The sequence below is a fragment of the Sciurus vulgaris genome, assembly GCF_902686455.1.
Source record: "Sciurus vulgaris genome assembly, chromosome: 4".
Lineage (NCBI taxonomy): Eukaryota > Metazoa > Chordata > Mammalia > Rodentia > Sciuridae > Sciurus > Sciurus vulgaris.
In genome coordinates, this window is record NC_136464.1 from 172,459,710 (window position 1) to 172,475,187 (window position 15,478).

The 15,478-nt window shown below is 36.3% G+C and overlaps 1 protein-coding gene and 1 pseudogene across 2 annotated transcripts in view; one reads left to right on the plus strand and one right to left on the minus strand.

Moving 5' to 3' along the window:
* DNAJC3 (DnaJ heat shock protein family (Hsp40) member C3) overlaps positions 1 to 15,478 on the plus strand; it is a 69,107-nt gene that overhangs the window by 34,980 nt on the left and 18,649 nt on the right. The window contains exons 3-4 of the mRNA XM_079137708.1: positions 5,305 to 5,429; positions 7,809 to 7,883. Coding sequence (XP_078993834.1) covers positions 5,305 to 5,429; positions 7,809 to 7,883 — 200 coding nt within the window. The remainder of the gene's footprint in view (positions 1 to 5,304; positions 5,430 to 7,808; positions 7,884 to 15,478) is intronic.
* LOC306659866 (adenosine deaminase-like) lies at positions 7,894 to 10,379 on the minus strand (annotated as a pseudogene). The gene has a single exon. The product of its transcript is annotated as an adenosine deaminase-like (transcript).

Consider the following 15,478-nt stretch of genomic DNA (forward strand, 5'->3'; position numbering starts at 1 on the left):
TTTACTTTGAGAGGTAGTAGTTACTTGGCACAACAGTTTGTACAAGTTACTTTTCTCTAAGGGCCATTTACTATATGACCACATCATCACTAAGTCTGCACTATTTATTGTGATTCACTGTCATCAGTGCTGCAGTATGGTAATTAAATTTTTTTCAGTTATTGTCTTCAGAAAACCATTTTTTAAAATCCTTAAGTATTACTATTAGATTATTTGCAGAAATTTTTGCTTTTTACCTATTATGTACTTCGATTTTTTTTTAAATTTAATTTTATTTTTATTCTTATTAGTTAAATACGACAGTAGGATGTATGTTGACATAGTATACATACAAGGAGTATAATGTCCCATTCTTCTGGTTATATTTGATAGGAATTACATTGGTAGTGTATTCATATGTGCACATTAGAAAGTAATGTTTGATTCATTCTTCTGTCTTTCTTATTCCCATTCACTCTCCCTTCCCTTCATTCACCTTTGTTTAATTTAAAGTATGCTTTTTAAGTCTCACAGTTAGCAGAAACATCAGGAGCTATGGCATATTGTTAAAGTAATTCAAAATGACTATTTTTGGTTTACAAATAATGCAATGTAAGACTTCTTGAGATGACTTTTCCCCAAAATACCCAATAAAATATCACTTACTGAAAGATTTAAACAGTAAAGGTGAATCATGGTAATTGATTGGTGAAATTGAGTAAAAGGAGGAATTGAAATACAGTTAGTATGTTACAAATTTGAGTATTTTGTCATCACGATTTGTCAAATAGCAGTGATTCTCAAATGGGGTACACAGTATTTCTGAGGAAGACTGGTGTAGTTCAAGAACATTTATCATTTTTGTTTATGTAAAACGTGGATTGTTCATAGTAAAATATAGGAAATAAAATTCAAACTTTATATGATGGGAATATTCAGCATATTAAGTATATACTGAATATATATTGGCCTTTTGGATCTCTTCTGAGGTGTGTGTTTATCAGGAAAGAATTTTTTCAGAACTTTGAAAATATAAGTTGATTATTTGTGATATCACCCATGTTTTAGTGCATTGCTTCACTACGAAAAGGTTCATTAGATGTTTATTCATTCACTAAATGTTTATTTTTTTCAACTTCTGAATATGGGGATATTCTTTATTTCTTTTAACTTTTGTGATTTGGAAATTGCTGTTAGTTTGTAATAGAATTTGGCTAATAGTAGTGTATGGGTTATTTTTTATTATAATGCCACCCTTGGCATTCATTTAAGATTGTAACACTTTTCTCCATTTTCATAAAATTGCTTGGTATGGTTTAAAAATCGTGGGCATGGTACTTTTTTTTTTTTGCATGGTACTTTTATGATTACATTATTACACAGCTTTATGTATTAAAACTAAATGCAACATAAATATTTGTTTCCATATTGCACAAATCTATTGATTTGAGTTTAAATTTGTTTTGTATTTTTTGTATCTGGCATATAAATGACTTTTTGGTAGGAGATTTAAGGTTTGGAACTGACTGAGAAATATTCTTTTTCTGTTGGAAACAGACTTGCAGCAGTGAGGGTTATCACACTTCAGATAGTCTCCTGATACAGTTCTATTTCACTGTCAGGATGTAGACACAAATTTTTAGATTTATCATTAGAAAAAAGTACAATGCAGTTATGAAGGATGCCCTTCATCTTATTTCTGTTGCATGGTCTTAACAAGGATAATGAATCCTAGGGTCTGAAATTATTTCTTCGATAGATCCTAAAGAGTGTCCTTAGATATATATGGCATGAACAAATGTCTAAAGTGGTAAACTAAAAGGTAGGGATGTGTGAAATGAGAAGCAAAAAAGATTTTTTCATTTGTTTGGTAAGAAAACCAGTATTGCTCTTAATAGTTTTATATGGCATTAAACATGTCATGTACTTTCTTATAATATTGGAGCCTCCCTTGTGAGCTAGGGAGACAGACATTACTATTCACATTTGGCAGAAGGAAAAAGAAGAGTGCTCCAGTTGTTTTCTAAAAGTCATGTTCTAGTTCCAGATTATTAATTTCTTGAGTATAGGTATAAATGTTTGAATGAATGGAGGAGTAGAGTTGGGAAGCTAGGAGCAAGAATAAGTTTTCTGTATCTAGGCAGTGGAATTATTTCATCTATTTCCCACCATCAATATTTATAGCATCATTCATAATTGGCTTTCTAGTGTATCTTTGTCAGGGCATTTTACCACTGAGCTACATCTTCAACTCTTTAAAGAATTTTTAAAAATTTTGAGACAGGGTCTTGCTAAGTTGCCCAGTCTGGCCTTGAATTTGTGATCCTCCTGCCTTAACCTCCCAAATTGTTGGGATCACAGGCATGTGAATTGTTTGATAGTTTAAGGAGTAATTGTTTGATAGTTTAAGTTCATTTATCATGTTCAAATTTCTGGTAAACTTTTATAACAATTTGAAAAATGTACTTTTAAATGAAATACAGTATTTCCATATGTAGGCTTACAAATAATTTACATAATGAACTAATGTACTGTATATTAGATGAGTACTAAATAAAGTGATTATTTTCAAGGTTGTCAGATCTCATATTCTGAGAAACTCAGTGTGAGATACTTAAACCAGTTTTTGTTTTAGTTGGTCCTTTGTGTACAATGATGGTGGAATGGACCTCAGGTCTAGGAATTGTTGGTATTTTAAGATGAAGAAACAGGGAGGGAAGGTATCTTGATTTATTAGTCAAGTGATCCCATACCTCAAAACAAATTGATATTCATCCATTCATTCAGTACTAGGGATCAAAGCCAATGATATTCTACCACTGAGCTACACCCGCAACCCTTCTTATTTTTTAGATAGGGTCTCAGTAAATTGCCCAGGCTGGCCTTGAACATGTGATCCTCCTGCCTCTGCCTCCTGAGTGCTGGAATTACAGGCTTGTACCATGACTATGGGCTGACACAAACTGATTTTCAATTCATATGTTGATTGTCATTTGGTTCTGCAAGGATATAGATAAAAAGAAATTCAGTTTCTGCTATTGTACTGTCAACACACAGAGTACTTCTGTGGAATCTCCAAAATGTATGGTGATTTCTTCCTACTAAATAATCCTAGTATTCTCCACAGACACCAATTAGGCGTCCTCTCATTCAATTCACTTCTGATACTGTCTGCCTGGAGTGTGTATGTATATAATTGATAACAGTTATAAGTGCCAGGTGCAGTAAGATACCCATATATATGTGTGCATATATATGTCTATAAATAAATGTGAAACAGATTATTAAGGAAATCAAGAGAATGGTTATTTTCACCTGTGTAATCAAGTAAATCATTTAAGCTGTGCTTCCAAGATTGAGTAGAATTTAGAAATATGAAGTGTGTGTGTGTGTGTGTGTGTGTGTGTGTGTATGTATGTGTGTATAGACTATAGGTCTTGAATCATGTTATTTCCGGTATTTGTTTTTCTTTGAGTATATATAAGCCATGGAGAACTTAAGTTTTTTTTATAGTTAATGAATATAAAAGTAACCTGTGTTCATTGTGTTCATTTTGGAATATATGGACAGTAGAAGAAAACCCAGTGGCCTAGATAGCTGCCTAGATATTGACATGTAGCTCTCAGGTGCAACTACGGCCAGTTACGCTAATCTGGGCCATAAAATTTTGACTTATTGTACATTACAAATAAAATATAAACTGAATTGAAAATATTCTTTTTATGTATCTTTATTTTATATATTCATTTTTATGTGGTGCTAAAAAGCGAACCCAGTGCCTCACACATGCTAGGCAAGCACTGTACCACTGAGCCACATCCCAAGCCCCTGAAAATATTCTTTATCAAACATGCTCTAAAGTGGTAACTTTGTTTCTTATGCTTTCCTCAAGCCAATTTATTATGTTGTAAGAAATACCCTATATACAGGCTGCTGGTTCTGCTCTTCTAGGTTTTCAGGGGAAATTGATCAGGAAAGAAATTTCAGGGACACTTAGCTAGTATTATATATGGAATTTGTTTTTAGATTTAAGAAAAAAAATGCCTAAACTCTTTTTTTCAAAAAAGACATCTTATTCCTTTTACTTTTTTAATCTACTGTGAAATGTATGTAACAAGATATAACATTTAGTGATTTTTAATTGTATAGGTCAGTGGCATTATGTGTTCACATTGTTGCACAACTATCACCATCCATTGCCAGGATTTTTTTGTCATCCCACATTGAAACTCTGTACCCATTAAATAGTAACTTCCTGTTTCTGACCCTTTCACCATTCCCTGTCAACTGTCATTCAACTTTCTATGAATCTGAGTAATACAGGACTCACATATAGGTGGAATCATAAAATATTTGACCTTTTTTGCCTTGATTTACTTCATTTAGCATGTTTTCAAAGTTCATTCATGTTGTAGCATGCATCAGAATTTCATTTCTCTGTAAAACTAAATAATTTCCATTGTATGTATATACCACATTTTGTTTACTCATCCATTGATGGACATTTGGGTTGTTTCCAGCTTTGGGCTATTGTAATAATACTGCTGTGAACATGGGTATACAAATACATGTTTGAATCCTGCTTTCAGTTGTTCTGGGATATATGCAGGAGTAGAATTGCTGGATCATATGGTAATCCAGTGTTTAATTTTTTGAGAAATCACCTGTTTCCCACATGTGTACAGGTGTACCATTTTTATTTCCACCCACAGTGTCATCCTTTGCAAAACTTGTTCTGTATATATATATTTTTTAAATAACAACCATCCTAATGGTTGTAAAGTAGTACTGTCTAATGATTAGTGATAGTGAGCATCTTTTCCTGTGCATACTAGCTATTTATATATCTTGTGTTTCATGTTTGGTTGTGTTTATAGCTTATTCTCTCATTACCACATTTTTATTTTATTCACCACATTTTTATATGGTCTGAGGATTGAGCCCAATGCCTCATGCATGCCAGGCAAGCATTCTACCATTAAGCCACAACCCCCAGCCCAGAACCATAATTTTAAATGATCATGTGCTATCCTGCCACATATGTTCCCCTAATGCACTATTTCCTAGATGGTAAGTCTTTCAGGGGTGGAACCTGTAGGAATTTTTTCTCTCGGGTGGAGGGGTGGTGTTGTGGATGGAATCTAGGGCCTTGCATGTGCTGTACCACTAAGCTACACCCCCAGCCCCTTCATGACTCATTTTTGATGAAAAAATTCTTTTCTTAATGCCTTTCTTAATAGGATTATAAACTCTAATACTGTTCAGGTGATTTGATTTTTTTAAAATAGATTGCTGAGAGCTAATGTTTATTATATTAATTTTCAGATGGTGACCCTGATAACTATATTGCATACTATCGGAGAGCTACTGTGTTTTTAGCTATGGGAAAATCAAAAGCAGCACTTCCTGATTTAACTAAAGTGATTGAATTGAAGATGGATTTCACTGCAGTAAGTGTATCTACACTTTGTTTAAAGGGGAGCTTAAGGAACTTGGAAGAGGTCATCGTTTCTTATTGTGAGAATTGGCAAATTAGGCCCAACTAGAGGATATCAAAGCTACCATGACGTAGTGGACTGGGGACAAAGAGAAATTCAGTCTCTAGAATTTCTGGGTAGAGTGTGATGTACCTTTAGTCCTGACTATTTGGGAGGCTGAGGCAGGAGGATCTCTTGATCCCTGAGTTGAAAGGCAGCCTGGGCAACATAGGGAGATCCTGTCTCAAAACAAATAGTAATAACAACAAAAATAACAAAGTCCCACTGGGCATGGTGGTGTATACCTGTAATCCCAGCTACTAAGGAGGTTGAGGCAAAAGGATTGCAAGTTTGAGATCAGCCTGGGCTACTTAGTGAGACTCTGTCTTAAAATAAAAAATAAAATAAAAAGGACTGGGGGATATAGTTCAGTGGTAGAGCACCTCTGTGTTCAATCCCCAGTGAAGGCCTGGCACAGAGGCCTGACAATGATATTAGCTTTGTGGTTTAGAAAGAAAATTTGTGTAGAGATAGAGTGTAAGGGAAGATGTGAGCGAGACATGAAATAAGGGGCTGAATTAAGAGGCTGTCAGCTGTCTGACAAGTTTCAGTTAAGACTGTAGCAGGAAGAATAAAGAGGAAGCTCAGTTAAGTGGTGGTTTTTGGTAAGGATACCATGATGAATTAGCAGGGCTCTCCCTGGAACCAAGGCACAAGCTTTAGAGGTTGTAGAACTTACAGTCTAATGTGATATTGTGAAGATTGTCAAGTCACTGTAAGGACTGTGACGTGTGCACAGGACACTCATTGGGTGGAACAGAATTGGGCTTTCAGAGGCAGAACAGATAGAACCAATGACCAATTAGATGGTTTCAGAATTAATATGGTGACTATTTAGTATTCATATCCTGCCATATTCCAAAAAGAATTTGAGATAACTATTAGATATGAAGTGAATGTTTGAAATATTGCCGTAATCTTGCTTTTTATGTACATCGATGTATTTAACAGAGGATTAGGGAAATTTTATGTACTATAAAAATAATAAGTGGACTATCAAGGTGATTTCTGTTTTCTGGTAGACATTGGTCATCAGAGAGTTGATATTGGAAGAGATGAGATTATGCACATTAGAAGAGGAATATCAGATGAAAGAGGAGAGGAAGTATTATTCTTGTTATAGCAGAGTAACTATTTGCATTGAGGGTTAATACAGCAAGCTTGTTTCTGGATCTTTGATAAAGTCTCAAATAATAAAACTTTATATTAGTGGCAAAAGGTATTAAAAAAAAACAAATATAATTCACATATCATCAAAAGTCAATGGTTTAAAGTATTCAGTGGTTCTTAGTATATTCACAAAGTTGTGTAATCATCACCATTATCTAATTCCAGGATGTTGTTATCACCCTCAAAAGAAACACTACCGATTTGCATTCACTCCCCATTTCAACCTTAGTCCCTAGCCAATCATGGATTTGGCTAATTCTGGCTATTTCATAAAAATGATCTTTTGTGTCTGACTTCTTTCACTGAGCATGTTTTCAAAGTTCTTTCATGTTGTTGTATGTATCAACACTGCATTCCTTTTTATGGCTGAGTAATAAATAATTCATTGCTTGGATGTATCAAGTTTATTTATTGATTAATTAGCTGATGGAAACTTGAGTTTATATCTCTGAACATTCTTGTACAAGTTTTTGTGTGGACATGTTTTCAATTTTTCTTGCATAGAGCAAAATGTATAATTTTTTGTGGTATTGGGAATTGAACCCAGGGGCACTCTACCAGAATTATATCTCCTGCCCTCTTTATTTTGAGACAGGGTCTCACTAAGTTGTGCAGACTGGCCTTGAACTTGTGGTCTTTTCTATCTCAACTTCCCAAGTAGCTGGGATTACAGGTTTGTGTTATTGCACCCAATGAGAAAAATGTACTTTTTTTTTTTTTTTTGGTAGTGGGGATTGAACTTGGGGGCACTCGAAGACTGAACCACATCCCCAGCACTATTTTGTATTTTATTTGGAGACAGGATCTCACTGAGTTGCTTAGTGCCTTGCTTTTGCTGAGGCTGGCTTTGATCCTTTGATCCTCTTGCCTCAGCCTCTCGAGCTGCTGGGATTACAGGCATGCACCATTGCACCTAGCTGGAAAAATGTATTTTTAAGGAAGTATACTTTCAAAAAAGTTTTATATATTCATTGATTCCAGGAATTATTTTCAGTGCCAAGTCAAATAAGCATTGGAAAAGTATTATTACATCATTGTCTACTGAGTTTCGTTCTTTGTGTTTAAATAAAATTTAGAAATGAGTAGTACTCAGGACAGCCATCCTTTTTTTCCCCCCCTCAGGCAAGATTACAGAGAGGTCACTTATTACTTAAACAAGGAAAACTTGATGAAGCAGAAGATGATTTTAAAAAAGTGGTAAGTTCAATTTGTACCTGGCTCAAAGACTATGTTATTTTGAGAGAACATATTGGGCTTTTTTTTCTTTGTATTAAGACATTTAATAGTAATTCTATAACTAAAAAGGAAAATTGTCTGATTTATATATGTAAGAATCACAGATTTCTGAATTAATATTTGGCGACTGACATCAAAGAATAACATTAACAGCTAGAGGGTAAACTACATACAATCAATATATGATCCTAATTCAATTTGTACAGCTCACTGAACTCTGCTTTATCCTACCTGAGACTCTAAAGATGTCTGCTGACCTATTCTTTTTTTTAAAAAACTTACTTTTATTTGTTCTTTTTAGATATAGATGATGGTAGAGTATATTTTGACATACTGTACACACATGGAGTATAACTTATTCTAATTAGTATCTCATTTTTGCACTTGTACATGATTTGGTGTTTCACTGGTTATATATATTCCTATAGTACATAGGAAAGGTATGTCTGATTTATTACTGTCTTTCCTAATTCTCATTCCTCCTCCCTTCCTTCCTTTCTTTTTTTTCTTTTTTTTTTTTTAACCAGCCACCAGCTGCTTTATTGAGCACCACACTTTTCAGCAAGTACTGCCTTAGTGGGAGGGTTTCAGAATTATCTGTGCCATTGGCAAGGGCCCTGGACCCTGGCCAGGGCACATGATTAGAGAGATGTGGCCATGCCAAGGTCTGTATTTACATAGGCTCAAGAGCATCAGTAGCTCTTAAAATTTTAGTCTTCTTGGGAGGAATATAGGTAAGAGTGTCACTTGATCCCAGAGTTGTGAAGACTCCATCCACAGGGCGAGGGCTCAGAGATGGGGCCATGCCATCTCCAGGGGTCCCACCCAGAAGCATCTGGCAGCATATTGTAGGCTCTGTAGAGCTGGTCAAAGAGCTCCTTCTTCTCATCTTCTGGGAGGAAGCTGGACTTTTTTGCATTGATGTTCAGTCGCTTAAACTCCTCCTTGGCAAAGCCCATGTTCTGTTTGGTCATCTGGTAGTCAGTGTCCAGGGTGGACTTGAAGATGACCATGTTGAGAGAGTAGTCAGCCTAGTCCTTCTTGTACCGAATGACTGCATGCTCTGTTTCTGGCTTCCCAGGCGCCTGTGAGGTACATAGACCAAGGGCAGACCTCAGAGTGCCACAGCTCATTGTAAAGGGCCTTGTCTGCCAGAGTGTGGTAGTCATGTCCCAGTCTCTTGGTCTTGAGTATGTCCAGGGCCTCTTGTACCATCTCTGCAGAGCCCACCTCACCAGCATGGGCAGTGTGGTGGATGCCACTCCTCACCACCTCCCTGTAGACCTCCATGCACTGTGGGAAGAGGCTGCTTCCTTTGATAGTCTTATCACCATCCAGGTCGATGGCCACCACAGTATGCTGCTGGTACTTCTTATACAGCTCCACCACTGATGGCACATGCAGCACAGGATTAACTGCTCTTTGACTATGAGGGCCTGCTCCCCTTCCTTCAGCCCCTGGTTCTCTATGTCCACCATCTCATTGGGGTGAGGTCCCTTTCAGCCTGGTTCCAGGGGATCGGTTCCACTTTGGAGTTGGCCAGCAGGTGTGGTCTATAGTGCATCTCCACTTATACCATGCCCTCTTTGGCCTTCATCTTGACAAACTCATTGGCAATTCTTTTGATGGCCTTTTCTGGAGCCTGTGATAGCAGGCATGTAGTACTCAAACTTGGCCAAGAAGTCAGGCAGAGACTGTGGCTTATCTGTGCCAATGATGTTCTGCAGCAACTCTGCCATGTCAGCTGGGAGGGGATCCCTTGCTTCTTGCCGTAGTATGAGATGGTTTCAGGCTTGATGGCTCCATCAAGGTAGACATGCGATTCCACTTTGGGCTTGTCAGAGGCAAGTGTCTGGGACATGGTGCCAAGAGTGTGCCCTGGCCCTACTCCCTTCACTGAAGGTTGGTGAGTCTCTGCTGGCTCGGAGGCAGGTCTGCTTCCCTGTGGCCCTTTCTGCCATCAGCCTGCCATGCTTCTCTTCCCTTCCTTTCATTCCCCTTCATCTAATACACTAAATTAAGAAAGAATGAGTCTATTCTTCCCTCTCCCCCCCTTTTTGTGTGTGCATCCACATATCAGAGAGAACATTTGGCTTTGCTTCTTTTGAATTGGCTTATTTCACTTAGCATGTGTATTATCAGCTTTTCTACTGCTGTGACTAAATGATCCAACCAGAATAATTATAGAGGAGGAAAAGTTTGAGGGCTCACTGTTTCTGAAGTCTTAGTTCATAGAAGGCTGGCTCCATTCCCTGTGGTTTGAGGTGAAGCTGAACATCATGGTGGAAGAGAATGGTAAAGGGAAACAGCTCACGTTGCACTCAGGAAGCAGAGAGAGATGCCACTCTCCAGATATAAAATATATACCCCATAGCCACGCCCCAATTCCCACCTCCTCTAGTTATACCCTGTCACTTCAGTTAATTCCATCAGGGATTAATTTGCTGATTCGGCTAAGATTTTCTGAACCTTCCTGCATTATCTCACATGTGAGCTTTTGGGGGACACCTCACATCCAAACCATAACAGCATGGTAATCTTCAGTTCCATCCATTTACCAGCAAAAGCATAATTTCATTCTTTATGGCTTGGTGACATTCCATTGTTATATATACCACATTTTCTTAGTCCATTCATCTGGTGAAGGGCACCTAGATTGATTTCATAGTTTAACTATTGTGAATTGAGCTACTATAAACATTAGTTTGGCAGAGTCACTATAGTATGCTGATTTTAAGTACTTTGAGTATAGCTGAGGAGTGGGATAACTGGGTCAAATGGTGGTTCCATTCCACGTTTTCTGAGGAATCTCCATACTGCTTTCCATAGTGGTTGCACCAATTTGCATTCCCACCAGCAATTTGTGAGTCAACCTTTTCCCCCACATCCTTGCCAACATTTATTGCTACTTGTATTCTTGATAATTGCTATTTTGATTAGTGAGATTGAATCTCAGTGTAGTTTTAATTTGCATTTCTCTAATTGCTGGAGATGTTGAACATTTTTTCATATATTTGTTGATTGTATTTCCTCTTCTGTGAAGCATCTGTTCAGTTCCTTTGCCCATTTATTGATTGGGAAATTTGGCTTTTTTTTTTGTGTTAAGTTTTTTGAGTTCTTTGTAAATCATGGAGATTAATGTTCTATCTGAGGTGCAGGTGGAAATGATTTTCTCCCATTCTGTAGGTTCTCTCTTCCCACTCTTGATTTTTTCCTTTGTTGTGGGGAAGCCTAAAATACTGGCCAATCACATTAAAAAAAAAATTAAAAAGATACTGCACTGTGATCAGGTGGGGTTCATCCCAGGGATGCAAGGTTGGTTCAACATATGGAAGTCAATAAATAAAATCACATCAATAGACTTTTTTTGTTTTTTGTTTTTTTGGTGCTGGGGATCGAACCCACGACCTTGTGCTTGCAAGGCAACTACTGTACCAACTGGGCTATCTCCCCAGCCCACATCAATAGACTTTAAAGACAAGAATCACATGATTATCTCAATAAATGCAGAAAAAACATTTGACAAAATACAGCATTCCTTCATATTCAAAACACTAGAAAAAGTAGGGATAGTAAGAACGTACCTCAATATTGTAAAAGTCAAATATGTTAAACCCAAAGCCTAAATAGAGAAAAATTAAAAGCATTCCCTCTAAAAACAGGAATAAGATAGGGGTGCCTTTTCACCACTTCTGTACAACATAGTCCTTAAAACTCTAGCCAGAGCCATTAGGTAAAAGACAGAAATTAAAGGGAGGCAAATAGAAAAAGAAGAGCTAAAACTATCTCTGTTTGCCAATGACATAATTCTATATTTAGGGGGCTGGAGATATAGCACAGTGGGTAGAGTGCTTTCCTTGCAAGCATAAGGCCCTGGGTTCAATCCCCAGCACTGCAAAAAAAAAAAAAAAAAATTCTATATTTAGAAGGCCCCAAAAAACTCCACCAGAAAGCTTCTAGAACTCATAAATGAATTCAGGAAAGTACTAGGATATAAAATTAATACTCATAAATCTATTGTATTCCTGTACACCAATGATGAATCAGCTGAAAGAGAAATTAGGAAAACTGTCCCATAGCCTCAAAAAAATAAAACACTTGGGAACTTGGGAATAAGTCTAACAAAAGAGGTGAGAGACCCCTCAGTGAAAACTGCAGAACACTAAAGAAAGAAATTGAAGAACTCTTTACAAGATGGAATGATCTCCCATGTTCTTGGACAGGCAGAATTAATATTGTTGAAATGGCCATACTACCAAAAGTGCTATACAGATTTAATGAAGATTCTATTAAAATTCTAATGATGTTCTTCATAGAAATAGAAAAAGCAGTTGTGAAATTCATTTGGAAAAATAAGAGACCCAGAATAGCCAAAGCAATCTTTAGGGAGAAAACTGAAGCAGGAGGCATCATAATACCAGACCCTAAATTATACTACAGGGCTGTAGGAACAAAAATGGCATGGTATTGGCACCAAAACAGACAAGACGACCACTGGTAAAGAATAGAAGATAAAGACAAACTCACATGAATACAGTTATCTCATACTAGACAAAAGTGCCATAAATGTATATTGAAGAAAAGATAGCCTCTTCAACAAATGGTGCTGGGAAAACTGGAAATTCATATGGAGTGGGATGAAATTTAACCCCTGTCTCTCACTCTGCACAAAAATCATCTCAAAGTGGATAAAGGTCGTAGGCATTAGACCAGATACCCTGCACCTACCAGAAGAAAATTTAGGCCCAACATTCCATCATATTGACTTAGGAATAGACTTCCTCAACAAGACTCCTAAAGCATAAGAAGTAAAATTAAGAATCAATAAGCGAGATGTTGAAGTATTCTTAGAGTTTGAGTGATTTAAAGAGATACTTCATTTGTTTATGAGGAATTTTCATGAAATAGAATTTTTTTTTTTTTTTGTACTAGGGATTGAACTCAGGGGCACTTAGCCACTGAGCCACATCCCCAGCCCTTTTTATTTTTCATTTTGATACAGGGTTTCATTATATTGCTCAGGACCTACTAAGTTGCTGAGGTTGTCTTTGAACTTGTGATCCTCCTGCCCCAGTCTTCTGAACCACTGGGATTAACAGTCGTGCGCCACCTCACCTGGTGAAAACAGATTCTTAACAGAGATTTGCAGTCATCCATTATGTCTACTTCACAGGCATAAAGTTCTTTGGATTTGTTGGGGAGGGTTGGATATTATAGATTGCATGTCAGTGAAGGGGTTTATTGAAAAATGATTTAGAAGGAGACAGCCAATCTCTTGCCTGTATTTTACATAAGACCTACATTTTTGTTTAATATGGATTTGTTTCTGGACTGGTTTTAGAAAGGCATCTGACATTGTTATTTTCATTTTTTTTGCAATTTATTGAAATGCTTACTCTGATAACAAAACTAAAGTTTATAACATTTTCATGGCCGTGTCAAAATACTCAGTCATCTGCAGATAACCCCCACCAAAACGTTAGACTTCTTTGTATTGAATGAGAAGCTGACTTGTAGTCTCAGTTAAATTGGCTGTCATTTTGTATTTATCTGTTCTCTCTGCCTACTTGGGAAGATGATTTTATTTAATTAATATTCAGGAGAGCAGGTCGAAGATTGGTTGCAGGGGAGGCAATAGTGCTGGACTAACTCTTCCCTAACCAGAGTTGTGTAAATGTGCCAAATGCATGGATAAGTGATAGATGATGAGAAAGTGTATCTGTTTCTTGCAAATGCTTAAATCTATAACTTAGAATTTTTTTCCATTCACAACTTTTATAGTAGCTTTTAGATGCAACACAATAATTTTGGATTAAGTTTTATTTTTAGCACAAAATAATTTTTGTAGGCATTTGTTGTAACTGTTTAGAAAAGTGAGATCTTTAGAACCTCAGCTGTATTAATGTCTTTTCTGGGATTGATATTAAAACCTCTCAGAAATAAGAAGCACTACTTTCATGAGACTTTCTACCTTCTACTTTTGGATCGTTCTGTGCTGTCATTCTGCTAATGTGTTCTTAAAACTGCCCTTGCTATTACTGTAGAGAATTCTTCCATGAGAGTGTGCATCTGAACTGAATAGTCTTTTATTTTGTTTTTTATTCATTTCTTTATATGTGGTGCTGAGACTCAAACCCAGTGCCTCACCCAGGCAAGCACTCTATCATGGAGCCACAACTCCAGCCCCAATCTTTTATTTTTAATTGAAAAATTTACTAAGGTATTTGTAGATTCATATGCAATTCAAAGAAATAATAGAGATCCCATGTATTCTTTATCCATTTTCCCCTAATGGCAGTATGTTGTAACACTGTAGTACAATATGAAAACCAGGATATTGACATTGATACAGTCTACCAATTTATTTAGATTCTCTCCACTTTACTAGTCATATCTGTGTGTGTTCACTTCTGTACACTTTATCATGTATGTTGGTTTGTGTAGTCACCACCACAGTCAGCAGTACCAAATAGTCCTGTTACCACCAGAATCCTTTCTGTTGCCCTTTTATAACCATATCATTTCTGTTGCCCTTTTATAACCGTATGCCCTTCTACCCCTTCTGGGCCCCTATCTATAACTCTTGGCAACCACTCATTATTATTCATTTTTCAAATTTTAACATTTCAAAAATGTTATATACAGTGACTCAAATGTTATAAGCTTTTGTAATTGACTTTTTTATTCGGCATAATTTTTGGGAGAATCATCCAGATTTTGGTATACATCACTTAGTTTATTCCTTTTCATTGCTCATACCATACCATCCATGGTACATGACATAATTTTCCATTCATCAGTTCAAGGACATTTGGATTGTTTTTGTTGTTTAGGCTACTGCAAATAAAGCTACTATGAATATTCTTGAAAAGGTCTTTGTGTAAACATAAATTTTAATTTCTCTGAGATAAATGCCTAAGAGTTCAGTTGCTGGATTGTATAGTTATTGTGTGTTTAATTTTGTAAGAAATCTCCAAATTGCTTTCTAGAGTGACTACACCATTTTACATTCCCCTTGATCTAGGGTTTGGTATCATTGTTAGTTTTAATTTTGGTCATCCTGATATAGTGTTATCAGGTTCAATTTGCATTTCCCTAATGGTTAATGATGCTGAACATATTTTCATCTGTAAATCCTTTTCAGTGAAATGTCTGTTAATGTCTTTTGCCATATTCTCATTGGACTACTTTTTCTTAAACTATGGTGTTATGAATGTTCTTTGTGTTTTATTTACTTTGTCAGATATGTGCATATATTTGCAAAAATGTGTCTTCAAAGTGTCTTTTATAGAACAAAATCTTTAATTTTGATAAAATTGATTTTTTTTTCACTTGGACTGTGCTTTTGGTATCATTTCTAAATAGTCGTCAAGCTCTAAATTATAAAACTTTTCTCCTGTTTTGTGTTTTTCATTTATGTCTATAACCTATTTTGAATTGTTTTATATAATGTCTTAGGTTAAAGTCAAGTTTGATCAGTTTTGCTTTTGGACATTCCATTTCTCTAGCAATTTCCTTTATTTAATGGCTTTTGTACATCTTTCAGTTGGCTGTAC